At 41.0% G+C, this 27,476-nt stretch overlaps 1 protein-coding gene across 1 annotated transcript in view; it reads left to right on the top strand.

The window, feature by feature from the left end:
- NIPAL2 (NIPA like domain containing 2) overlaps positions 1-26,704 on the top strand; it is a 73,028-nt gene extending 46,324 nt beyond the window's left edge. The window contains 6 exon segments of the mRNA XM_087864708.1: positions 8,107-8,203; positions 15,373-15,508; positions 17,369-17,457; positions 21,327-21,390; positions 22,511-22,605; positions 23,961-26,704. Coding sequence (XP_087720834.1) covers positions 8,107-8,203; positions 15,373-15,508; positions 17,369-17,457; positions 21,327-21,390; positions 22,511-22,605; positions 23,961-24,073 — 594 coding nt within the window. The 3' untranslated portion in view covers positions 24,074-26,704.
- Positions 26,705-27,476: the final 772 nt, after the last annotated feature.

Here is a 27,476-nt window from a genome sequence, read left to right on the forward strand (position 1 = left end):
AAACAAAAACAAAAAAACAAACCTCTCTTCCCAGGTCAAAGGGAAGTACCTAAAGACACATTTTACTTCATTGACTTTTATTCAAGATAGATATGTTCTGGGGCGCCTGGGTGGCACAGCGGTTAAGCGTCTGCCTTCGGCTCAGGGCGTGATCCCGGCGTTCTGGGATCGAGCCCCACATCAGGCTCTTCTGCTATGAGCCTGCTTCTTCTTCTCCCACTCCCCCTGCTTGTGTTCCCTCTCTCACTGGCTGTCTCTATCTCTGTCTAATAAATAAAATCTTTAAAAAAAAAAAAAAAAAAAAAAAAAGATAGATATGTTCTTCAAAAAAGTATTCGTTGAGACCAATGCAACAGATTGGGGAGAAGTAGATAGCAGTCAGATAATACTAGGAGATGTGTAAAAGAAAGAATGGAATGAGCTGATACAGAAATTTGAAGGCACTAATTGGGATATTTTATTTGATTCAGTGATATCTCATAGGTTCCTCAAATTATATCCAGTGGGTATAGTGAGAATGTGCTGGAGATTGTTGGTATGTAACTTGTTACAGAAGTTGGTTTAGGTTGAAGAATCAGCATGTTCCAGGAAGGGCAGGTGGTAAGAAGAAAACTGGGGTAGATGACTGGAGCATTTAACCAAGAACCATATTAGTAAAATAATTGTAAATTCAACAAAAAGAAAGCACAGAGAATCATACATTTTTAGGATTAGACGTTACTTTAAAAGCTATCTGGTCTAGTCCTCCGCCATTGTAACAGGTAAACGAGTATGACCCTACTTCATACACCTATTATTCAAAATGTGACATTGACATTTGTCGGGACATGTTTTTTGGTGAACTTTGCTCTAAGTATAACCCAGAATATTACAGCGGGGACTACATGGTACTACATTATCATCTGACAGTCCTTAGTCTGTGTGACAGGAATTCTATATATCTTGCCATCTCTGATACAGAATTCTGGCCCCTGGAACACAAATGCTTACAGGTGTTTTCTCTTTCTACCCTCCCACTATGCTCCTTTCTCTTAACAAAGATACTTAGGTTTCTCTACTTAAAAAAAAAAATCCTCATCCCTACACACTCTTTCATAAACTGTCCTATTTCCCCTCCACTCCACTCTCCCCTCTACTTTCCAAGCTCCTTGTCACTCCTCACTCATTTTAATCTGGTAGATCCCCCTCCCCACAAATTGCCAAGTGGAATTGCTTTTTTGGTCCTGCTTCTTCTTTAACCTTGTGCAACATTTACTTGTGACCCATCATCTCCTTGAGCCCCTCTCTTTCCTGGCTTCCTTAGTTTGTTTTCCCTGTTTCTCGTCTTCCTCTCTGACCAGTCCATCCTATACTCCTGGTGGGCACCTCCTTCTCTTGTGCCCACCACTCTTAATCTATTCATGCTACATACTCTTCCAGGGTTTTCTAGGGTGATCTCAATGCCAACTCCCATCATCCTATAGGAAGACTTCTAAATCCAGACCCACATCTCTTTCCCAGGCCTCTTCTGAGTTGCAGATCTATGTTCTCATCTGTCCACTTATTACTCATCCCTGCCTGGATGTCTCATAGTTTCCTCAAATGTATCATCTCAAAATTGAACTCAATATCTTCTCCCCTGAACTCCCTTCTTTCTTATATTGGAGGCTCCCCTTCCCCCTGCTCTCCATCAGCCTTTAGGATTGGACTTTCCAGCTCAGATTTGCCTTCCTTGGGTCTATCATACTTTGTGCCTCCTCTCTGCCCCATTATAATCCTCCCGCTTGTCCACCAGACCCAGCCCTTTAACAGATTTCATCAATCAAATCCAAGGCTCTAAAGGGACTTACGGAGTGTTTCATGGTAGCCTAGACTTGAAGTCCTACCAACGTATTATTCTTTGCCTACAGGCAAAACAAATTCTTCATCACACAGGGTCACACAGTCTGTGACCAGAAAATGAATAGCCTGAGTTGAATCCTTTGGAGATTAAAGTTGCGTCAAGACTTAATTTCCTGGAATAAACAGCATTGTTTGATGATGACATACGTTATGTTGTTTTAACACCAGAAGAAACATTGAAAAGAACAAAACTACTTTTTATTAAACCTTAAATTTCCACCAAAAAAAACCCCTCTGGCATTACTTGCATTTTGCCATTTTTCAAAGTCAACTCTTAAATTCATTCATTCATTTATTCACTAGTTCATTCAACTGATTAGACAGCCAGGGTCTAGAGAAGAATTCCTGTAACAGGAATTTTGTAGTCCTGGGAGAGGCCCATATTCCTATAAAATAATGAAAGTATACTCGAAAGTAAATGTCACCCAAAAATGTAACTAATTTCAGATATTTATAAGATAGTATAAAATAAATTTTTAATAAAGTCGCATATGAATAACACTATTGGCTGTAGACTCCAAAGGGAATTATCTACATTAGCTTAGTTTGGAATTTAATCCATTATATATTGCATCTCTAAAGACTCTAGAAGTTATCAATTATATGCTAAGATCTTGAGCTGAAGTTTGGTTTAAATCTGTTAAGCATCAAAGTAATTAATATTTAATCCTTGGAGGTGGCACTTTTTGTGCTTTTTCTGCAAACCATGACTGCAAAGATCATAATTACAGAAATTAAGACCATTCTTTGAAGTATCATTCCTCTAGCTGTTCTTGGATTACACCAAAGACAAACGCAGTACCTGAATTGCTTTTCAGGACTGTTCAAATAGCTAATACAATGAATAAAAATATTTTAGAGGCTGGATAAGTTTTACATTTCTCAAAGGGGGATTGCAAAATTGTATCCCCAGAGGCTAATAGCATCTCCTTGTCTCGCTGGTTTACCTGTACCAGGTGGATGTCCAGGTTACCCTTAAGGCTTACACGAAGTGGAGGCCTCAGAAACAAGGGTCTGGGAGCTTGTCCTCTGAACCGGTTCTCTTTTTGGTAGGAAGAGGAGTTGAGAAGCCTGGTATCAACTGGCCAGTGATGAATGAGTGTCCTTCGCTCACCCCCTAAAACAGCCTTTCCCAGCCTGTATTCACAGGTGTGTGGTCCCACCTGCTGCTTTGCCAAAAAGCAAAGAACGAGTGCATTTTCCAGGTTAAACTTGCTAGGCGAGCTACTGCATAACATGACCCTCTCTGAGAAACCCACCTCTGTTAGCATGTTCAAAGCCAGAGGTCCTTTAGGAAGGAGACAGACTTGCCGACCATGGGGTCCTTTTCTCGAAGGACCTTTTGTTGAATAACGCTTACCAGTGATTCCGCAGAACCTGCGTGAGGAAATTCGGCCCTAAGCCTCAATTACTTCATGTTCTTTGGCAGGCTTGATGATGGCCGTTTTCCCACCCAGACTTCCCAACAGAGCATTCGAATGGAAACTTCTGTCATGAACATAAGATCCTTCACAAAATAATCTGCATGGTGCTCATTTTCTCTCCACCAGACAAAAAATTAAACGAGTTTAAGCAGGGGCCGAGCCCTATTGTTTAGGGTAATTCCATCCCCTGAAGCTGGTTATTAAGTCAGCCTTTCCAGCAGAACTGCTTCAAAACCCACCACCAGGTGTCAAACACCCGAAGGGGAAAAAAGCTGTGTTTCTAAGCCTTCAGTCTGCATGGCGGGCGGTTCTTTTGCTTTGCTGTCGGAATGCACCCAGCACTTGCAGGTCCGCACGGGGGCCCACTGCTGTGGTAGCCGTAGCTGCCACTCACCCAGCAGACTGAGCCCTGTGCGGAGTTCTGACTCCCTGCTGTCCTTTACCTGTGCGGCAGATGGGGAAACTGAGGTAGGTAACTCATCGGAGGCTACATAAATACTAAGTGGCAGACCCAGAATTCAAAACCAGGCAGCCCACCTCCGGGGTGCACGCTCCAGTCCGTTTTCGGTACACATCTCTCTATGTAGAATTAATAAAAGTTGACCACCGAGGATCAATCCTTGTCCAGACTTGACCCTAAAGGAGCCTTTGCAGAGCTCTTTTTTTTTTTTTTTTTGGATAAGGAAGTCATCTCAAAGTCTTTACTTTCAAGAAAGAACTTGGTGAGAGAAGATGAGGTAAACAGGGGCTCAGATTTTTGAACTGGAAATGGGGCCCCCAATGGTGAGATTTTGTGTCTCTCTTTTGTCACATCATCCATGGCCTGCCGGTGCTCTTTTCCCACTGAAAACAGGGTGATGAGTGCCTTTAAATCTAGTTAGATTAGAGAACGGATCCAGAAAACCCAGAGTCAATTCAGAAAACTCATCCCAAAGACTCTGTTCCCCTGGAAAGACTTCAAATACCAAAACCTAAGTTAGTTTCCTGTTCTGTAGCAAATTGTCACAAGCTCAGTGTCTTAAAACAATACAAATTTATTATCTTAAAGTGTTGAGGGTCAGAGGTCCAACACGGGTGTGGATTGAAATCAAGGTATTGGTAGGGTTGTATTCTTTGCCAGTGCCTCTGGAGGAGAGTCCGTGTTCTTGCCTTTCCCAGCTGCTTGAGGCCACCAGCATTCCTTGACTCTCTTCTTTCTCACGTTACATCTCTCTCTGACCAGGCCTGGGAAGGTTCTCTGCTTTTTGGGACTCATACAATTACTTCAAACCCACTTGGATAATCCAAGATAATCTCCCCATCTCAAGGTCCATAGCCTAAATCACATCTCCGAAGCCCTTTGCCATGTAAAGTAAGGTACGCACAAGTTACAGAGATGGGAACGAAGCCGTTATTCTGCCTACCAGACCTACATCATTTAACCCCCCTGAGCCTTGGTTTCCTCATCTCTAAAATGGGGATAATAGTGCCTACCTCCTGAGGTTGTTGAGAGGATTCAATGAATTAGGGCCAAGTACAGCACGTGGTAAGCCTCTGGTAAGTGCTGTTATTATTTCTGACCTCTGAGGTAGCAGTCAGCAAAGCAGCCCCTTCCTGGGTCTCAGCAACCTGTAGAAATCACAGCTGCCTTAATATTGATATTTTCAGCGAGGGGGAAAAATGTTGCTAGGAAAAAAACGAACATGAATTCGTGCTGCTTGAATATTTTATTCCTGGGAGCTCCATGACCTCTTGCCACAAGACAGAGCATAGGGCAGCTACAGTCATTCTGAGTCACAGGAGCTCATGTTTTATTTATCTGAAGCCACAGAGATGGAATTTGGAAAAAAGTCATATGTGATATTTAGAACTGATAACTACCCTCATTTTCCCTAAAGTAATAATCCTCTTGCTAATAGATTTAGCTAACACGCTCTGTGCATTCGTGCAGGAAGAGCTCCTTCTCTCCGTCACAAATACCGGGCCCAAACTCTGCTGTGAGTTGTTTGTAATCGTATCATGTGAGAAATACAAGCCTGTGGTTGAAAGGGGGATGTAGCCAACAGGGATATTTCTGTTAACAATTGATGATCTGTACAGACATTAAGACACCCAGCGTTTTTTTTTTGTTTTTTTTTTTTTTTTTTTGTGTGTTAAAATATTTTCTTTTCTTTTTTTTTTTTTTTTAATGAGTTTTTATTATATTATGTTAGTCACCATACAGTACATCCCCGGTTTCCGATGTAAGGCTCGATGATTCATTAGTTGTGTATAACACCCAGTGCACCATGCAATACGTGCCCTCCTTACTACCCATCACCGGTCTATCCCATTCCCACACCCCCCTCCCCTCTGAAGTCCTCAGTTTGTTTCTCATAGTCCATAGTCTCTCATGTTTCATTCCCCCTTCTGATTACCCCCCCTTTCTTTATCCCTTTCTTCCCCTACCGATCATCCTAGTTCTTATGTTCCATAGATGAGAGAAATCATATGATAGTTGTCTTTCTCTGCTTGACTTATTTCACTTAGCATTATCTCCTCCAGTGCTGTCCATGTTGTAGCAAATGTTGAGAACTCGTTCTTTCTGATAGCTGAGTAATATTCCATCGTATATATGGACCACAACTTCTTAATCCAGTCATCTGTTGAAGGGCATCTCGGCTCCTTCCACAATTTAGCTATTGTGGACATTGCTGCTATGAACATTGGGGTGCATATGGCCCTTCTCTTCACTACGTCTGTATCTTTAAGACACCCAGCGTTTTGACGGCAGCTTTGGGGAAGGCAAAGTGATAGGAGTTTAACAGCTTTTGTAGCATGACTTGATTAAATTCAAGGCCTGGCAAATAAATCCTATAAGAAAAAGTTAAAGTAATTAGTTTAATTAACCAGGAAAAGACTGAGGGGTGACTTAATCTTCCATATGAGATGAAAGGTTTTTAAATGAGGAGGATATGGTCTTGCTGCTTTCCATGCCCACAGAGGATTAAAGGGAAAAAACTAAGCAGACCTTGAACTGAAACAGTAGAGACTCACGCTGACTTAGAGAGGACCCCATAAGTAAAATGCAGGCCTGGATGTAGGGAGGTCCCTAACTCTAGTAATGTTTAAGAAAAAAATTGGGGATGTTTTTACTTGTCTGACGTCAGAAAAGTAAACATTCAAATATTTATGATTTCAGTCCAGGGATACTGCCTCCTTGAAAAAAAAAATAGCTTTGCTCCAGGTTATCTTAAGGACTTCAAAAAAGAAAAAATATTCAAACAAAAATAAAATTGAGAACTCAAAATTACGTTAGCGTTTTCTTAAGGATAGGAAAATTTTAGACATTCAGTCAATTAATATTTATTGAACACTCAGTTTATTAGACATTAGGTCTGTTTTTTGGCAAGTTGCTCATAATAAATTTGAGGTGTAATTTATTCGTTAATTCCATAAATACTTATTGAGTGACCGACGGTGTCCAGGCGCTGAATGAAGACAGTGGAGAAGAGGACAGATAAGGTCCCTGTTCTCATAGAGCTGGTGTGTTAGTCGGGGAGACAGAAAAGAAACCCAGAAATGCATGGACAGGAAATATTCCAGATGATGATAAAATGCTCTACAGTAGACGAGGGGTGGCTCTGTTAGATGAGAGTGGTCAGAGAAGACATCTCGGAGGAGGTGATCTTTAAGCTGAAATTTGAGTGATTGTAAGGAGCCATTGTAGGGAGATCAGGGAAGGAGTATTCCAGGCAACTCCAATAGTTAGTGCAGAGCCCAAAGGCAGGAGACATCTGAGCTTTGCAGAGAACTGAGCGGGGAGGCCATCTGTGGCTGGCACAGGTGCGCTATCCAGGATTTTATTCTTAATGTGAGAGGAAACCATAGGAGGTTTGAGCAAAGGAATGACGGGATTTAATATATATTTCTACTGCATATATCATCCTGGATAAATCTCAGAAACAGTGCACAGTGAAAAACCAGGACGTGAAAACAAGTATGATTCTGCATGTATAAAGTCCAAACATATGCAAAAATAAACAGGGTGCTATTTGAGGATACATAGAAGGTAGTAAACTGTAAAGAAAGTGAATAGTAAACATACAAATTCAGTGTAGTGGTTGCTGGGGAGATCCCAGGAGGAGCGGAGTACAACTGGGGAGTGGTACCAAGAGACCTCAAAGGTCTTGGTAGGTTCTTTCTCTCTGGTTGCGTGTAGGGCACGAGACTGCTTGTCATATTATGTAAACACCTTATGTGTGTATCATATATATTGTCTATGAATGACATATGTCATTATTCAAATTGTGCTTTGAAATGATTCCTCTGGCTGCTGAATGCCTGGATTGCAGAGGCCAGAGTAGAATCAGAGATAAATTGGAAGCTATTGCAGTGGTTAGAAAGGAGGTGGCGGGGAGTGGGGGAAAGGAAAGAGTTGCTGGCTGATGCAACAAGATATGTATTGATGCCATTCATTGGGGGGGAAGGCCCCAGGAGGGACAGGTAGGGAAGGAAGGCACTCAGGAGTTCAGTATTGCCCATATTTCTGTGATATGGCTATTAAACGTGCATGTGGAGATGCCTAGAAGATAGTTAGATAAATGAGACTGGAGTTGCCCATCTCAGGGTCATTGGCATATAGGTGAGGTTAGAGCTCCGGGTCTGGGTGGCTGAGGCTCCTTATATTGTTCTCATATGTTTATAATTGTCCATAGAAATGCCAGTCACCCTGAGCTCTCTCAGGAGAACTGTTGCAAAATCAGAAAGAGAAGTATGGCATTCTGAAGACATTGTATAAAATAATGTATAGTTTACTCTTTTTCATCTTTTTCATTTCTAGATTTTAGAAATATTAATTTTCTGCACGCTGCTGTATTTCCATAAGAGAAAGGGAATGAAGCACATGGTGATTCTGCTAACCCTGGTGGCACTTCTTGGTAAGGACGTGCTTGGTTTCCTAATTCCCTCATCTAGCCACGCGAAGTCAGGAAACAGATTGGGAGGAGGAGGAGGACACTGGAGCATTCTATTCCTTTCTCCTCGTTTCTACTTTTCAACTCTGATCTGTAGAAAGAAACCCAGTCTCAATTACGCAAATTATATTTTGCATGTCCATGGCTATAATTGCTATGTTTAATTCTTTTAAAAACATATGTAAGGTTTACTTCTTGGTAATTTTATTTGCTCTCTGACAATTTGAAGATTGTCTTTCTTAGCATATAACTGAAAATTATTAAAAGAGGAACAAGTGAAGGATCCCAACTGAGACTTTTGTATCAGGAATTACTTATCAAGACCTGTCTTGTTTACACGTTTTAAAATCTTTAATGAATATGGCTAATAAGAAACGTAAATGTAAGCAGTGTGATTTTCTTAGATACAACATTTCTTTCATTTTTGATCCACCCATCTCCTTTTTTTCCCAGAGGCACCTTATAAAATTTGAAAACTGTTGCTTCTATAAGCCCACTATCTATTTTTAAATCTACCCTCTTTCCTCCTCTCTCTCTCTCACACACACACATACACACACGCACACACACTCATATAAACCAACACTAGGAGCTCTCACTAATTGTTTGGAAAATTGCCTTTTAAAATTTTTATTTATAATTCTTCTTTTGCCTCCCCTTTGCAGATAAGATGGTCCATACATCATGTTTTGTTTGCTATGACTCTGTAGATTATACTTATGCCACTGGGACAGGCAGCAACCCTCATGTTAAGGAAGAGCTGGAACTTTCTTTTTTTTTTTTTTTCATTTCACGAACAGTTCTCTCCTTTGAATCGGAAGATTTGTATTTGTGGTAGTTACTTATAGAAACAAATTTATGCATGTTCAGGTATGCTGTTGATCAAAAGAACAGAAAAAGAACTTTATATTTATTTCTTTCCAAATTACCAGGTAGGGAGAACAAAAGCAAACAGCTAAGAGACAAAATGTACAGTATATAGGAAAATATTGAAAATAAAGGAAATTTTAAATAGAAAAGTGAGGTAACAGAATTAAGATCATACATATCAGTTATGATCATAAATGTAAATGGGGTAAATTTACCTAGTAATAAAGAAAGATCCCCAAATTGGACTTCAGAAAAATTCCCAGACTGATTTTGAAAAAGTTTCTGAAATTGGATTCAGCCAGTGTCCTCTGGTTCAGATCTGAGAGTTGTAGAAATAGTGCCCTTTCTAACTGGCCCTTGCTGGTTGTGAAACACTTTGGCTTCATACACAAATGTCATCTAAAACAAAGTAACTCAGTTCGAAAGTAAAAGAAAGCAGAAGGCCATGCTATTACTATGTAAGTGAAAAATCAAGGCGGAAGTACTAAATGGAGCAGAGGCTCCCGGAGACCCCACATTAGTGTTTAGCTGCTCTGCATGGTGGGCCTGCGGGTTGGGAGGGAGAGACCCCAAGACCAGGAGGCCTCAGGAGACTCGGGCAGCAGCTCTTTTGAAAACTACATTAACAGAAATATGAGAGGAGTGGGAGACTTCTCCTAGTTCATGAAAGGTAGGTAGACAGAAAGATATGTTGGGATAGAGGAATGAGTCCTTAATTTTGATCTAATTGAACTCTAAATCCTGAAAACAAACCATACACCTGCTTTCAACTGCCTGTGTGACATTTACAGAAGTTCGTCGTATAATTGGCCACAAAGAAATTCTTGATAAATTCCAGGAAGTTGAAATAGTACAGACCACATTCTCAGATCACAGTGAAATAAAAACAGAAAATAATAACAAAAATAGAAATGAGTAAAACCGTAACATCTGGAAATGTTAACACCCCTCTTAAACTGCAGCTGGGCCCAAGTAGAAACCAAGATTTCATTGCAGCATATATTTTTTAAATTATTATGAAAACACTTACTATTAAACCTATAGCTTTATGACTAATGCTGTATTCAAAAGGAAATTCATTACTTTAAATGTGTAAGTCAAGCATTCCACTCAAAAAGTTAGGGAAGAAAAACAGTGAAATAAAGCTGAGGCGAGCAGAAAGGACCAATTAATAAGGGTAAAAATTAATGAAATAGAGAATAGAAAAACAATGGATTGATAAATAAACCCAAGAATCTATTCTTCAAATACATTAAAATAGATCCTCTATAAGACCAAAAAAAAAAAAAAAGGAAAAGTTTCAAATACCCAAAATTAGAAATAAAATTGAAAACAAATATGAAACCTTGGATATATAAAGGAAAATAACTATGGCGGAAATGGAAGCTACATCCTGAAAAGAAGCAGGACTGCATACTTTTATTTTCAACCTAGACAGTAATGCCTTTAAATCTTTAAGAAACAGATTATTCTGATGTTGTTCAAATTATTTGAGGATGTAAGAAGAAAGCTTTCACCTCTTTTATTTTTACATAATCAGTATAAATACTGATCCCAAACAGCACACATAAAGAATACCATGAACTGATTTCACGACTGAATATTAATGTAGAAGTCTCTAATAAAAAATTAGGTAGAATCCAGAAAAAAAAAATCATTCTTAAGACCAAGGGGTCTTAGTGAAACTGGTTCTTTTTCTTTGTAACACAATAATTTGTACTTGCATAGTCTACTCATAGTTATATTCTGGTATGAACTCATCTCTCCCACCAGATTAATTCTACGAGGACAAAGTCGTGTCTGTTCTAGTGACGCTGTATATAATTACCTAGAACTGAGGACGCTGCGCGCAAAGTAAACATTTTGAATTAACTGAATTAATTATGGGAATGAAAGGATGGTTCTTTAAGAAATCCATTAACATAGTTCATCATGTTAATGACTCAAAAGGGAAATATCATGTAAACAGATGCTGAAAAGACATGTTAAACTTTAATATCCATTCCTAATAAAGAATTCAAAATGCAATCAGAATAGAGATATCTGTGTGTTAAAAATGTATTTCTCTCTTTTTAGTAATCTTCACTTTATTGGGAAATAATTGACACATATACTGTATGTAGTTAAAGTACACAACATGATAATTTGATATGCATATACATTGTAGAGTGATTACTGAGCTCGAGATAACGAACACATTTATCACCTCGTATGGTTCATATAGTTAACTGGTGTGTGTGCAGCGAGAATGCTTACGATCTCAGCAACCTCGGAGTGCACGGTAGCACGTGAGCAACTAGTCACCATGCCGTGTCTTAGATCCTCAGAACTCACTCTTCTTAAACTAAACATTTGGACCCTTTGACCTACATCACCCCATTTGCCCCTACCCCCAGCCCCTGACGACCACCATTCTATTCTGTTTCTGTGACATTGGAAGAACATATTTCTCTTAAAGATTTTATTTTATTTTTATTTATTTATTTGACAGAGATAGAGACAGCCAGGGAGAGAGGGAACACAAGCAGGGGGAGTGGGAGAGGAAGAAGCAGGCTCATAGCAGAGGAGCCTGATGTGGGGCTCTATCCCATAACGCCGGGATCACGCCCTGAGCCGAAGGCAGACGCTTAACCGCTATGCCACCCAGGCGCCCCTGGAAGAACATATTTCTCTTAACCCAAAAGCTGGAGCACACCCATTGGTGAAAACCAGACGTGTCCTCACTGAGAAAAGAGAAAAATACCTGTGCTGGCTGGGTATTTTACAGTGATCACTAATGACTTTTATAGGAAAAAATGATTGTGAAAATCATGTAGCAGCTTTGAGGAATACGTATAGTGTCAGGCTAAATGAAAAAGGAACACACAACAGCGTACCTACCTCCATTGTGATTAAAAGCACGCATGAGGCGTACTCTGGAAATGAATGAGAGGAATTAGGCAGGTGGATTTTTTTTTACTTTATTTTTAATGTAATACTGTTTATGTGATGGACTTAAAAATGAACTAAAAAAGAACACAGAGGGTGAGGGCAACTGGGAAGAAAGAGATCTGGCTTCCGGTGGGTGGCGCCCCATGCCCGGTAGCTGCAATCTTCTTTCTTAAAAGGTCTTTTTTTTTTTTTAAGATTTTATTTATTTATTTGTCAGAAAGGGAGAGAGCACAAGGGGGGGTGCAGCAGGCAGAACAGGCAGAGAGAGAAGCAGGCTCCCCACTGAGCAGGGAGCCCGATGTAAGACTCGACCCCAGGACCCTGGGATCATGACCTGAGCTGAAGGCAGCCACTTACCCAGCTGAGCCACCCAGGTGCCCCTTTAAAAGAGTCTTAAGACTCCCAGCAGAATGCTTTCAGCTGACCAGGGAGCTGGGAAAGCTAGGAGGTCCTTCTCTCTGCTCTGTATTCAGATTAGGGAAGCCAAGTTAATAAATGAAGTATTGATGGCTCTAATAAGGAGGCATTGATGGCAATTTGGGAAAGTCTCTGGAAGGAGCAATTGATGAAGTAGGGGGGAACTGAGAAGGCCAGATTTAAAACTCAGGTCAGCTATGTCAGGTAAAAATGGTACTGCTGTAATGTCTATTATTGAGAACTAAAACAGAAAGACCCACCAAGAAAAAATATAAAAATCCACGTAACCGAGCACTGCCGCACAGTATTATGGGAGCATGACTGGTTCTCTGTAGCGGGCGGCTTGCCAGTGCATTTCAGAAAAACAGCAGCTGTTAACAAAGTCCCCTTTAGGTGATTTTCCTGGGGTACTTGGCAGAGTGGTATGCAAAGATCTATGTTCAGGAGTATTCATCACAGCCTCATTTTTAATACCAAAAAAAAAAAAAAAAAGGATGCAACCTAAACATACAAAAATAGGGAATTGCCAGGATAAAGTACACATTGATGCAATGGCGTACTCCACAGCTGATGAAATCATGCTTTAGAAGAATATTTAATGGCATAGAAAATACTTAATGGCAATCGAAAATAGATTCCTAAATAGTATATACTGTATGATTCATATGTTACAATATATTCATACTTAGAGACAGAAAAATAGCTACAAAGAAATATTCCCAAGTGTTAAAAATGATTTGGGGATGAGTGTTGAGATTACAGGTGATTTTTTTTTCCAGGCTTTTCTGCATTTTTCCAAATTTTCTTAAAGGAACACGTCAACTTTTATAGCTTAAAAAAATGAGTTTAAAGATTATTCATAATCCCAGTGCCTAGAGATAACCACTAAGAGTATCTTGATGTAGTTTCTTCTAGCATTTTTTCTAGCCTTTTCTTCTGTATATAAAAAGAGAAGATACATAAACACTTTATATTTTTATATATACATTAGAATGATGCTGCATTAAACTTTGTATTTTCATCTGTCCTCCTTAACCACGCTCCCCCTCAAAAATAAAACGGAAATACTTGTCACCAGCCTAGAAGTAACTTGCACAGTTACATTAAAGAGTGATTAATCAGCTGATGATTGTACATGCTTTGAAAATACAGTGATTAACTATAGCAAACCGATAGTTGGTTTAGCTGTTTAATAAAGAAGTCTAGTTTTGTTTTTGTTTTGCGGTTAAGTATAATTTAACATCAGATGGTAGTTGCATTAGATGACCTTGAAAGGCCTTTGCAGTCCGGAGGTTGTGAGGCTAATAGAACAGTGTGTTCAACTTCTTCCCATTAATAATCCCTTTGGGAAACCTGGCTGTTCGGACCACAAGACCATAACCACGTTGTGCTCTAATTTCAAGCAAAATTTTGAGGAGGAAACCAAGGTCCCTCAAGAGCTAACCTTACAAACTTAAACCATTGAATGACACACATCACTGCAGATATTTAAAATTCCTAGATTAGCGAAGTTATGACTATTGTCATAATCTGTAGAGAACATGTAAAATGATGAGGTCAAAGACGTTTTAAGATGAAGAGGGGCCCAGTTGTAAGGGCCTCTTTGTTCGGGTCGGGGTTTGTTTTTAGAATTTATCACCCGTTCTCCTCTGTTAATTATGACTTTTAATGGAAAGAAAATGCCTAATTTGGAAGTGTGTCCTGGTACTCTTCAAATTAAGGTATATTCTCAGTTTTTTGGAAAAGGAGATGGGAGGCCATCCGCTGCTATTTTATATATATATATATTTATAATTTATATTATATTATTATTATATAATATATATTATATTATATATAATACTGTATATTATATAATTATATAATTAAATATATAATTAATATATTATATTAAATATATAATATATATATAAATATATAATATATATATATAGTATCTAGAAGCTAAAATATTCAAGAGCTAAAGGGATAAAGCCCAGATATATTATGACCAGGTAAACCAACAACACCAAAGAAAATGTTCCTCCTTCACATCGCCTTTGACTTTTAGTTATTTGATCTCATGTAAAAATTATTTTTTCATTTTCTGTAAGTTTCAGCTAGGTTATGGAATTATATGCAACATTAAAGGACCAGAAACAAAAAGAAAACACCATTTTCTTCCTACGGGGACATGGTGTTTCTAGAAAATGCTTCATTGCTTTCATGTTATAACCTTATCAAGTCACTTCATTGCTATTTGGAACCTATGAAAAATTTGTTCTACGGATAGGTTCCTCTTTAGCATAGAGAATAGACATTGCTTATGTAAATCTTAGATTTATGGTTGACTCCGAAAAATGCATACTCAGCTCTGGTCCTGCTTCCTACTACCGTCTTTGGCAAAAAAATATTTTTCATGAAAGTTCTAGACATTTATGAACAAAAAGGCTCATACAGAGACTCAGTATAACTCTTAGTAAACTCACAGAGCAAGCTGCCTTCCACGCTCCACTTTTCTCATCTAGTTGGCTTTGAATTTTTTCAGTATAGTTTAATAGTTATTTTCCCATTCATGTCACATGGACTGTCTGACTTTTCTTCTCCCCTCCTTCTTGTTTTCTACTTTCCCATCTCCTAGTAATTATAGCCTCTGCGGCATCCTTTCAATGGTTAGGGCTGGAAAATAAGCATCTCGCTGCAAAGATAAAAAGCACCCCGTCGCACAGCAGATCTTCAGCTGATTTAAGCAAATTCAGGGTCCAGCACGGCTTTGAGCAAGAGAGCTACTGGCTGGCCTACGCCATGTCCTTCCTCCACCTCACACAAGCCCGCATTCCAGAAGCACAACGGGGGTTCTCGACTGCTCTGCTGTGTGAACTTGAGATATTGGCTCAACGATGTATTTTATTTGTGTTTCCTGTTTTCTTTTTCAGCCTCGCTGACTGTTATTTCGGTAAAAGCAGTCTCTGGCATGATCACTTTTTCTGTGACGGATAAAACGCAACTAACTTACCCCATCTTCTATATCATGTTTATCATCATGATCGCATCTTGTGTTTTCCAAGTCAAGTAAGTTAGCTTCTGCATACTCACTCGTCTTTCAACATTCCTGGGCTTCTCGGAGCATTAATCTTTATTGGCGTCCATTGATAATTAAAATTAGGTGTAACTGATTTCTAAGGGTGAAGGGTCTACAGCTTATCCTCAGCCAGCATGCCTCGCTTTATCCTTCGTGTCCAATAATAAGTTTTTTTACTGAGCATTGCCTTCATGTCTTGTGAGTTCTAAAGTATGGCCGTAATCTAGCTAAGTGCACTTTGATACTTTCCTGATGCTTTTCTGCTTGTAATTAATATCCATCGTACGCAGGTTGTCATTAGCAATAAATCAAAGGGGCAGGTCCACATCCAGGATTTCATTCTAAATATAGGAAATACATGAACCCTTCACCTTCATCCTTAGCTCATGCTCATTAATTGCCCAGGGATGGACAAAACCAGACGTTTGGCCAGGAGGGAAATCCTTTCCCCAGAACTTTGCATCCTTGGCCAGAATTTTCTTCGTACCCCTGAGATCGCGGAATGATTGTTTTATGTTTCTCTTGGGGCCTAATAGTGGTGACATGGAACATTTTAAATTTCTGTTCTTCTCTGCCCCCACCTCCATCTGCTCCAGTCACTTCCCCTCCATCTCACATCGTGATTATGCCTTTGCCTGCGAGGCTGTCTCTAGTCAGCCGGGAAGTTTTCTGTTTATCCCAAAAGGCTATGCAAAAGCACCATCCCAGTGCCAGCTGGGAAATCAGAGCCTACACTCAGGAAGAGAGGGGTTCCCTGCATGGATGCCAGCAGTCACGTCTAATCATTACGGCTCGGACATGGGCCCTGTTGCAAGGCATGTGGACAATGACTGGAGAAACCCAATGTTTGGTCATTGTTTCATCTGTCATTTCCTTACGAGAATAAGGGTGTTTCTAAAGCTTGACCCTCACTACTTTGTTTCATCCCTTTCTTCTGAGTTAATCAGCACTACTAGAATATCTTTTGGAGTTTAGTGACTAACGTCGTTATCTTTCAACTCAGCTTTATGAATTTCGGTGGCAGGTACAACTGAGGGTACCCTGCATTCCCATCCCCTGGGTTCTTGTCCCTGCCTCTGCCACTCCGGAACTACACTGAACGCACTAGAACTGTAGGACTGGCCACCCAGCGAGACTGCCCGAGGGGGTGTGCTTGTTCATAGATGCACACGTATACATACATAAGTGTGTGCACACGGGCACGTGTACACACACACCCTCGGGCACACCTGGGCTCTACCCACAAAACTTTTTTTTTCAATGGTGCTACAATAGGACCTAAGGATTTTTTGGAAAAAATTGTCAAGTCGGTGTCAGTGCCAGGGCAGCATGGCTTCGATGCGGGAGCCTGAATCACGCTGGTGGCCGGAGTGAGAAGCTGAGCCCCCACATGTGCTCTGCAGCTGGAGTACTGAGCACAGTTTCTGAAAAGTTAAACATTCCTTCACTTCTGCATCTTCTTTCTTGGCACGTGGCACGTCAGTGCATAGCTATCCTACTCCCCAGATATGATATTTAACAGATTCTAGGGTCGATCCTCGTGAGTCCGCTCCAGGGTGATGCTGGTCCAGCAGCTTGAATCGCTTCCGACTCAAACTTCTGTGGCCTCAGAATATGATTAATTGCTTTTCATTGTTACTGTTGTTGGTTTAAACAGACCATAAAACCTGACATCTGATCTCCTACATCAGCTGCACATAAGCTTTGACTGCTGATTGGAAATGCCCTTTCACTGCACTTCCTCTCCCTTTGTAGTTGTAGCTTAAGGACATGCGGTTCGTGATGTTATTGTTAACGTATTGCTGAGCGTCTCTTAAAGCCAGAGCTCTAGTAAGTGCCTTCTGCTCTAGGTTCCTGCATCAAGCCACGAAACTCTACGATACCACGATCGTGGTGCCGGTCAACCACGTGCTCTTCACGACCAGTGCCGTTATCGCAGGTGAGCGTCGGCTTTCTATCCTTCAGTGATCCTACCCCACACCAGCCATAAAGCAAGTTTCTCTCAGAGTAAATGACACAGTCAGGGAATCTTTAGGTTATAAGGACCTGTGTAGCCCACAACACATCGTCCTCACCTCCTCCCGGGACTGAATTTCCTCCATAACGTCCTCGAGGATGGGGTATTCCGCTTTGTGTGAGAGCTCCCCGGGGCTCTCTGTCTCCAGAGACAGCGCAGTCCTGTTCCGGATCACTCTAATTGTTTGGGGAGCTCGAATTATTAGAAAGCGTTTCCTTATACTGGACTAGTTTCTAGTGAATTCCCTGTGAATTCAAGACTCTCATCTTAGTTCTGCTTTCTGGAGTCTTCTCCTTGCCAGCCTTTCTGATAATCAAAGCAGCTGAAGGGTCCTCTTTTATGTTGTCTCTGGACCAAACATCCCTATTTCCGTTAACGCTTCCCTCCCTGTCCCTCACTATTTTGTTCAGAGAGAGGGGTCCAAAACTGGGTCCAAAACTGAATCCAGTGCTCCAGGGAAGGCCAGGCAGATGAGAATAGAAATGACTATCATTGCTGCTCTGGCCTCTATTTTCCTACTATTATAGTTCTTTGGTATTTACTGACAATTAAATATATATATAGAGAGAGAGAGAGACAGAGACAGAGACACAACAGTGTTCTTAAAAAAGCATACATTTGAAATTTGATCCAAATTAAAATACAGTAGATTCCGGTATTTCACGCCTAAGTTTAATACTGGTGCGGCCCTAGTTTACCGGCTTACTGGATCTATTTACTACCTTCTCATATTGGAAGTTCATTTCCCAAAGCAAAGTTTATGCATTTTGGAAGCAGTTAAGGATTATGTTCCTTAATTGGCACATCTTTCTTGTTTCATGGCAAACAATGTGACTGCTAGTGGGCAGTTTTTAAGAATAATTGATGCCTTTTTTTATTTCCCAAAATTGAACCTAACTTTTAAAGAGAAAGATCATATACCAAGACATCTGATTTTTTTTTTAGCATTTTATGCTTATTGACAAAAGAAAGAAAAGATTGCATATTTGTGTGCCCTAGAATTACTAGGAAAAAAATTAATAGGGCCAAAAAGAGTTACAGGCATGACATACAGCCTAATGGTTAATATTAATGTTGTAAAGATGTGTAAAAAATGTAGTTCCCTTGAAAAGAACATTTTGTAGGAGGACCGACAGGGCTGGAATCTCAATACTCAACACACCAAGTAATTGATGAGTCAGGGAGGCTGGAACTTTCTGGGAGCGATCATTCGTCTGCTGTTGCTGAAGCATGGAATGGAGGTGAAGCTTCTTGACTAACTTTCCCTTTTTGCCCCCATCAAAAAGTCTAGCTTAAAATTAAAACTCAATACCACATTTTGCCTGGAAACTAGTAAAGTTTCTGTTTCGTTCTTTTTATGGCGATACCTGACGCCAGCCAGTCTGCAGGAGCACAGGCGCTCTCGTGGCGTTGGCAGCACGGGACTGCCCTCCTAGAACTCGTTTCCTAGTCTTTATCGAGAGCCTGAAAAATGTTTCTAGTCTAGTCTCTGATTGTACAGCTCAACAACAACAACAAATAACCCGATGTAAAGCTGGGCAGAGGACTTGAATAGGCATTTCTCCAAAGAAGATGTACAAATGACCGCTAAGCACAGGAGAAGACGCTCAACATCACTGATCATTAGGGAAATCGAAGTTAAACCACCAGGAGTTACCACCTTATACCCAGTAGACTCGCAACAAAACAAAACAACCAGCCCAAAACAACAGCACAACAAAATTAGCAAGTATTGCTGAGGATGTGGAAAAATTTGAATTCTGTGCACTGTCGGTGGGAATGTACAATGGAGTAGTCACTATGGAAAACACTCTGGCAGTTCCTCCAAACATTAAACACAGAATTACCGTACAATCCAGCAATTCCACATCGGGGCACATAACCGAAAGAATCGAAAGCAGGGACGCAGATATCCGTACGCCTGGGTGATAGCAGCGTTATCTACAATAGCCAAAAGGTGGAAGCAACTCAGATGTCCATCGATAGATGAGTGGAAAAAGAAAATGTGGTGTGTCGTGCAATGAAATATTATTCAGCCTTAAAAAGGAAGGAAATTCTGACCCATGTGACAACATGGATGAACCTTGAGGACGTTATGCTGAGTGACGTAAGCCGGTCACAAAGAGACCCATGCTGTAGGATTGCACCTAGATGAGGTATCTGGAGTAGTCAGACTTACAGAAATGGGAAGCAGAGTAGTAATTGCCAGAGGCTGGAGGAGGGGCAAACGGGGAGTTGTCCTTTAATGGCCATAGACTTCCAGTGTGGCAAGGTGAGAAAGGTCTGGTGATTAGTTGCTCAACAGTGTGAATATACTTCACACAAAAACTGCAAACTTAAAAACGGTTATGATGGTAAACTTCAGGCTATTTGTATTTTACTACAAAATTTTTAAAAGATTTTATTTATTTGCCAGAGAGAGAAAGAGAGCACAAGCAGGGAAGAGGGTCAGAGGGAGAGGGAGAAACAGGCTCCCCACTGAGCAGGGAGCCCAACGTGGGGCTCCATCCCCGGACCCTGGGATCATGACCCGAACCAAAGGCAGACGCTTAACCAACTGAACCACCCACACATTTTTAAAAAGATGTTTCTACTCTTTACAAAAGAAATACTGCTTTAAGCAGCAATAACAAGAAAAATCCTAAAATACTGAGGAAAAAAAAGGAAATATGTACAAAGAAGTTTATTGCTACTTGACTAAAGCAAAAAATTTTCAAAACAGCTTAAAATTCTCTTAGAGAAATGAATAGTATGGCATATCTGCTTAGAATAACACGGAAACATTAAAATGATTACAAGGAAGTATGCAATAACATGGAAAAATGCTCTCAAAATGTTCATCCACTCGACAAATATTTATTAGAATGGACATGGCTTCTTCCTGGATGAAGTTTATTCTCTAGGTGAGGAGGCGGGCTTCTGAGAGCGCTCCTTGGGTATAGGACTGTCTTGTCCGTCATGGTGGCCACAGCACCTCACCCAATGGCTGGCATGGAGGACTCAGTAACTACTTGTTGGCTGACTCTCAAGGCTAACACCACACACACACCACACACACACACACACACACACACACACACTCAATTCCACATAATACAAACTTTAAAGATACCTTTAAAAAAAATAATAACTCTCTGAAGGCTTTGGGAACTTAGACTAAGAAGAAATCATCCAGACCAGCAAGGAGGAAGACAAGTGTATCAGAGTAAATAACACATCCAAGTTTTCCTTCTCCCAAAAGCGAAGACCAGAAGAATGAGAAGGGAGAGGGAGTTGGCAGTGAGAAACAGAGCTGGGGAGAAGGGCAGTTGCTACCATGTCCTCCAGTGCACGAGCACGCACGACGCCTGGCCAAGAGTGCCAGCCTGGGCGGCCAGCCGCTGCGCTGAAGGATGGCCGTGTCACGGACCCCAGAGTGCGCCCAGACTCTCAGGTCGGGCTTGCTGACCCCTAGCCTGAAAGTGTAGGGGGGAAATGTCACTAGAGTTTTGTTTTCTTGCCTGTTCCAGTGGGACAAATCCTAGACTGGATAAGAAATTTCTCTTTCCAAAAGTTATGTCAATTGTGTTGATTTTATACTTACATTATATAAACTCTGCGAATCTATGTTCTTTTTGAAATCACTGAAAATGTAAGTGTGGCGTGCAAATATTTTTAAACTTAAGCTACTGAATGTGCATTTTAAGGGTAACTAAGAAAAAATAATACATGAACATAATTTGAAAAACAATGTGTAGCTAGTATATATATTCTTACCCTAAAATTAAGTTTGTCTTTTATTCCTGTTATAGGTATCATATTTTATCAGGAGTTCCTTGGTGCAGCTTTTCTAACTGTGTTTATATATTTTTTTGGGTGAGTAGATGTCTCATAAGTCAGGAATGTGAAATCCTATTACTTTTATGTGGGATTTTTGGCATTATACCTGAGGTATAGAAAATTGGAAGGCAATATAAGAAACATTAGCTTCCTGAGCTCTTAAAAGAAACATGGTTTTCAATTTAACACCCTACACGGGACTCCATGTGTTCGACTTGGTAATTTGGGTCTCTCGCTGAGGGTTCTGAAACCGGGGATTTTCAGTTCCAGCCAAGGTCTAGATAAATCCACCACCAGCTGTTAGAGCTACTCCATGACCTTTCTGTACTAACTCAGACCTACCTTGCTCTTGGAAATTTCTAAGTTAGAACTCACTCAGGAACCACAGATGCCTCTAGGGTCACCTAGAATAAAAGGGTAAGTGTGGGGCAGATTATTAGCTTTGGACCTAATAACATCAGATTGGACCTAATAACACCCTCTCTTATGTCTGGGTGCCCATCTTTAACTCTTCCTGGAAATTTGGTAGGCATCATTGCTGACATTTTTGCAAACAGAGAGCAGAACTTTGACAGAATATCACCAGTGTATAAGATGGTTCCAGCTGGCACTCCATTAATGCTTCGCGGTTCCTCGATCTGGTGTTCTGCATGACCATTATTATGCATACTTGAGCCCAGACTATTTTCAGCGTAGAAAACCATCTAGCTTGAAAATTCAATTTCATAAGATACTTGGGCAAGCCTACACTTCTAGGATCTGGAAACTATGACTATTCTTATGGCCAAGGACAATTAAATTTCTTAGAAAATTAAAGAATATATATATTTTTGCTCGTGTTGCATGCCAGTAATGGGTCTGGGCATGCATGGATAGAAAATGAGACCTAGTGTCTACCCAAAGGGTTTAGAGCTGGAATTAGCCTCCAGATGGTAAAAACCTGGGGCAGAGATTTATTGGAAGCTGCCCAGGTCTTGGTTCTGGGGAAAAATATAATTGGCTGCAGCAATTAAGACAAGTTCTAGAAGGCTTACCATGAGAAACAGGAAAAACAAAACCCATGGAATTTATGTCATCGTGTAGAATATAGAGCTGTTATTTAACACCATGGGTTGTTTCAATGTTCTTGTGTTCTTTATTAATATTATTCTTACAGGTGTCTTCTGTCATTCCTTGGTGTGTTTTTGGTCACAAGAAATCGAGAAAAGGAACATCTGCCACAGTCTTACATTGATTTTGGAAATATTCCTGGTAAAACTGTATATTCTTTAATTTATGATGGAAAACTTTATCCTTATAAATTAGTAGTGGCTGGTATTATTTGGAGTGTTAAAATTAATATAAAACATAATTCTTATCCTCAAGAAAATGTCTATTTAATGATGAAACCAGAGGTGACGTTTTAACTGTCAGTGTTAATAACCATTTATTTGAATGTCAGTTTTGCACAGAACCCTGGGGATATAAAAGAACTGGCCCCGTTTTCTTGATTTGGGGGTTGTTGCAAATTTCTTTTTTGTGTCTCCTTAAACTGAAAAAGGGTGGGGATAGGAGTAGGGGATGGCTATAGCAGGGGTCCCCTGCTGCTCAGAGAGCCTTTGAAGGAAAATCTAAGGACAGGAGCTTAGGCTGCTAAGGACCAACGTTCCCGGGGAAGACTGCAGTGGCCTGTGCACGGTGGAGCCAAAAGGGACATTCTTCATAGTCACCTGAACATGGAGAGCTTCTCCCCCTCCCCCCTTGCCTTCTTCATCCTGATCCATTTCACATGCACCATCTTTGCAGTCCTCTGCTCTCACTAGGAAATAACTCACTGTCGTCGTGGAGACAACAGGAGCGATGTTCTGAACAAAGCTAATACTTGGCTGTGTCCTCACCTCCTCCCTGCCCACCGAATATATCCAGCTTTGCTAGGGATTTGGGGCAACCAACCGGTTTCCAGACAGAAGTAACGATGTTCTGACAGCTTCCTCTGCCATTCTGTTAGGTCCCAGACTTTGAAGCAAAAACCATTAAAGCCTCGTCCCTACAACTGAGAAAATATGTCCCAAGGAATTCTGTGTTCTCTTTCCCTCTTGGGCCCTCTTATCAGCTAAGAGCATTCAAGGCAAGAATTGGCATTCGTGGCAAAGGGGTGCGTTATAAATGATTTGTATGGTTACAGGCTCTTGGGTGGAAAATAACATTTAACTCGATATCTCCAGCTCACAAAGCCCCACACGTAGTCAGCAGGAGCTTTCAGAAGCCGCGTGGAAGTCCGCTTTTCTTTGTTGTCACGTGCATTAGAGCAAACGCAGAAATGGAGAAAGGACCCTGGGAGGGAAGCTGTGGAGACGGGGGGACGCTTCATGTTCACCTCTTGGCTCCTCCAGCCCGGCTTCCAGGCCCAGCACATGCCCGCCTGTCTCCCGTGGAGGGTGTGTGGTCGCCACAAGGGACACGGAGCTCCGGGGTCTTTCTTCCTGACGTTGATCTCTTCTGTGTAGAGGTGGACCACACAGTACTAAGAAAAGGGAATAAAATGTGGGCTAGAGAGAGGAGAAATTATTATTAAGACGTATTCTTTTCTGAGCGCAAAAGATTTCTTGTGATTGTTATCTCCACAGGGAAACAAATGTTGGACAAAATACAACCAGATTCAAATGGCTTATCCTATGGAACTTTGCCTGATGGAAGTGACTCAACAAAGAGCCAAAGTGGAGAGAAGAAAGAGGTCTAAACTGCCGAGGGGGATGGCTGCTGGCCTGTTATTCGATACCACCTTTAAAAAAATCTCCCTTTGTGTCCACAGCTAGTTTGTGCTGACGTGCGTGAGCATTGCACGCCCTTGACCCCACTCCATCTGCAGAGACAGCCGGGGCCTTCCTAAGCTCTGACAGTCTCCTGTCTTCACGGAATGTAATTTCAAGTGTACCCCACACCCTGGACGTCCCCCTCGCAAACATCGAACCGGCTAGATCTTAATTAGAGCCTGGCTCCCCAAGCAGGACTGTCACACAAAAATGCGTGCTCACGATTTGGCTACAGAACACACGTCTGCTTTTCCCACACGACTTCGAGCGCCAGCTGCTTTGCTTTAAAGAGACACGTTCAACCCCCAGCCTCACTCCTGTACCAAAGGTTTCGGAGCATTCATTTCTCCTACGACATCTTTTATGAGCCTCCCCCATAAGGATCTCACCTTTCTAGTCGTAAGTTAGAACGGTGACTCATCTTTTCTGGAAATGAGCCCTATTATAACTGTCCTTTGAAAATTAAGTGTATCCTTAAAACAAGAGTTTGTAAGTGGCATTCTGTGATGGTGTGTAGACCTTGGTGGGTGAACTTTCTCAGATTAAGAAAGGAACAATTTAAAAATTAAGACCAATTTTTCAAAAAACATAGAATGATGGACATTTTCTTCAGCAATATGATCCTATTATACTTGAATTGAAACTGAAAACTTCATATCCTATGCCGACATTTGTATAGTTCTTACGACTTATCTAGTGGATTTATTATATGTTTTAACTCTTGAAGCAAGTCTCAAAAAGTGTATTTAAATTCTTAATGTTATTTTCACTAGCACACCATTTCCTCTCCCAAGTCATAATCCCAAGCTTTATAAATTCTTCTAGGCAAGAGTACAGCTATGAGTAGAGAATTGGATTTTAGCCACTTAAATCTGCAGATGTAGCCAGGTGGCCCAACCTGAGTCTAGAGAGGAAGGCCATGTGCTCCTGTCCCCGGAATGGCTTTTCTGCTATGACTAGTCACTTATCTACTAAGATTCATTTGCAGGTAGAGTCCATAATCATCTATGTTATTTATGATCTAATATATTTAAATGACAAGAAAGGAGCTAGCCTTCACTGTAAGCAGCGTCAAGTAAGAAACCCTGTCCTTAATGACGTTTCAAAAGCTTCCAATCACTTCTGACATGTCAAAGTTGTTCCAGCCAGGTGTCTTGCACTTGTAAAGGTTGTGTAACTCAGAGCTATTGAGACTGGAATCTTAACCGCTTTGGGTCTTTTAGCTTTGTTTTTTTGTCATAACCTATACTCCTGGCCACACCTGGCCACAAAGGCAAGATTCGAATCCATCACCAATGTATGAATAACAACCTAGAGCCCGTGTCTGGCTTTTGAACTCCTGGTAAGAATGCCTGCTCTTGTGGAAAGTATCCCCTAATTCAAATAAAGCAGTCGTATAATTTATGGCATGTTTTACTGAATTGGTCCAACATGTTGGCACTGGACGGCTCAGCTAAGAATGTGTCTGGTGTCTTAAACTACAGATTTCTGATGACTCTCAAAACTGGTTTCAAAGATTGCACAAATATTTAGACCAAAGAGTCTCCCTGGAAGCAGGACTACGTTTATAGCTACACACGTGGTTTTGGGCATCGTAGAATTTTGTACAGACGCAAGCACGATGCCAGTACTTCAGTAGTTGCCGACGTTCGCATCTTTTAAAAATTTTAAGAAATGACATTGACTTATGCACATTTAAGCTATCCAGCGATGCTTTAGAAGTCCAGGCAACATATAAAATATATTGAGACCTAACTTTACTTTCCATGCTGCTTCTTCAAAGCAAGGTGAATAAGAGTTTTAGTTGTACTGGCTCGTAAGATTTTTTAAATTACAAAGTGCATGACAACAACCAAAGCCAGCCCAGCCCTTCTCTTGGCATTGTGAACTGGGGACCTTTAGCCAACAACTTGACTCATTTGACTATTTGTCTAGACAAGGGGTCTGCAAAATTTTCCTGTAAAGATGCAGAGAGTAAATATTTTTGGGTTTGTTGGCCAACGTTGCCTGTCGCAACTACTCAACTCTGTCATTCTAGCATGAAAGCAAACATAGCCGATATGTAAATGAATGAGCGTGGCTGCATGCCAGTAAAATTTTATTTACAAAAACAGGTGGTCAGCCCTAGGGCTGTAGTTTGCCAATCCCTGATCTAGATTATTCCTTTGCCCTTGCTATGCAGTTTCTTTCTCGTTCCTTGCGCATTCAGGAGTTGAGAAGGTGACACTTCATGATTCATGACAAACTAGGCTGCTAGGGGACTGTGGAGCCAAGTCTTGATATTTACATTAGGATCTTATTGCTTACACAAGATACAGAGGGAAGCAATGCCCAAGTTTCTCTTGAAAGCAGTGGTTCAGGGAAGCCTGGGTGGCTCAGTCGGTTAAGCGTCTGCCTTTGGTTCCAGTCATGATCCCAGGGGCCTGAGATCGAGCCCTGTGTCAGGCTCCCTGCTCACCGGGGAGCCTGCTTCTCCCTCTCCTCCCTGCTTGTGCTCTCTCTCTCGTTATCTCTGTCTCTGTCTCAAGTAAATAAATAAAATCTTTAAAAAAATAAAAGCAGTGGTTCTTTTGTGCACACCACTACCTGTACTGGAAGAGCCTCTCCAATCCCACACTCCAAGCTGATAATAGCTTCAGAAATGAGTCCTAGCGACCTCTCGTTAAAGCAGAGGACTTTATCATCTGACTGCTTTCAGTTTAAGTGTTTGCTTGTTCTATACCCATAATACTTTCATTACCAGAATCGCTTGGGGAAAAAAATACAATAAAAACTTCTCAAGCGGTGACTCAGAATGTATTTTTCAACACCCTCGTCCCACCCCCACAAGCTCCTGGAAATTCTGTTTTGTGGCAGGGAAAGAAAGGGCAAGGACGGATAGCATAGATTATTACAATTTCAGTGCTATTGAAGGGTAATGGTGATAATGTGCAGGTTTGGCTTCAAAAGAAGCAGGTGTAATGGTGGACATGACTCAGATGGATTGAAACACTGAGCCTAATTCCTGGAAGCCAAGTACCCGCTTTATGCTCCTTGTTTCCAAGCACACAGCTCATCCAGGAATGGTGACTGTATACACTCGGCCACACTAAAGGCTGTTTCATACTCGCCAATTTAATAGTGATATTGTGGACATAAATATAGTGGTTACTAAAATGAACCCTCCCAGCCCCTCTCCAGACTGCTTCACTTAAATTCCATGGCTGGTTATAGAGACAATCCTTGCACGGGGCGACGGCAAACGTAACGCACGTGCCTGGCACTAGCGATGTGAGTGCTTTAGTGAGCTTGCTAGATAAACACCACGCATTTTGAACTTTTAGAATAAGA

This window comes from Ursus americanus, chromosome 9, assembly GCF_024610735.1.
Source record: "Ursus americanus isolate L20-20 chromosome 9, mUrsAme1.1.p, whole genome shotgun sequence".
Classification (NCBI taxonomy): domain Eukaryota; kingdom Metazoa; phylum Chordata; class Mammalia; order Carnivora; family Ursidae; genus Ursus; species Ursus americanus.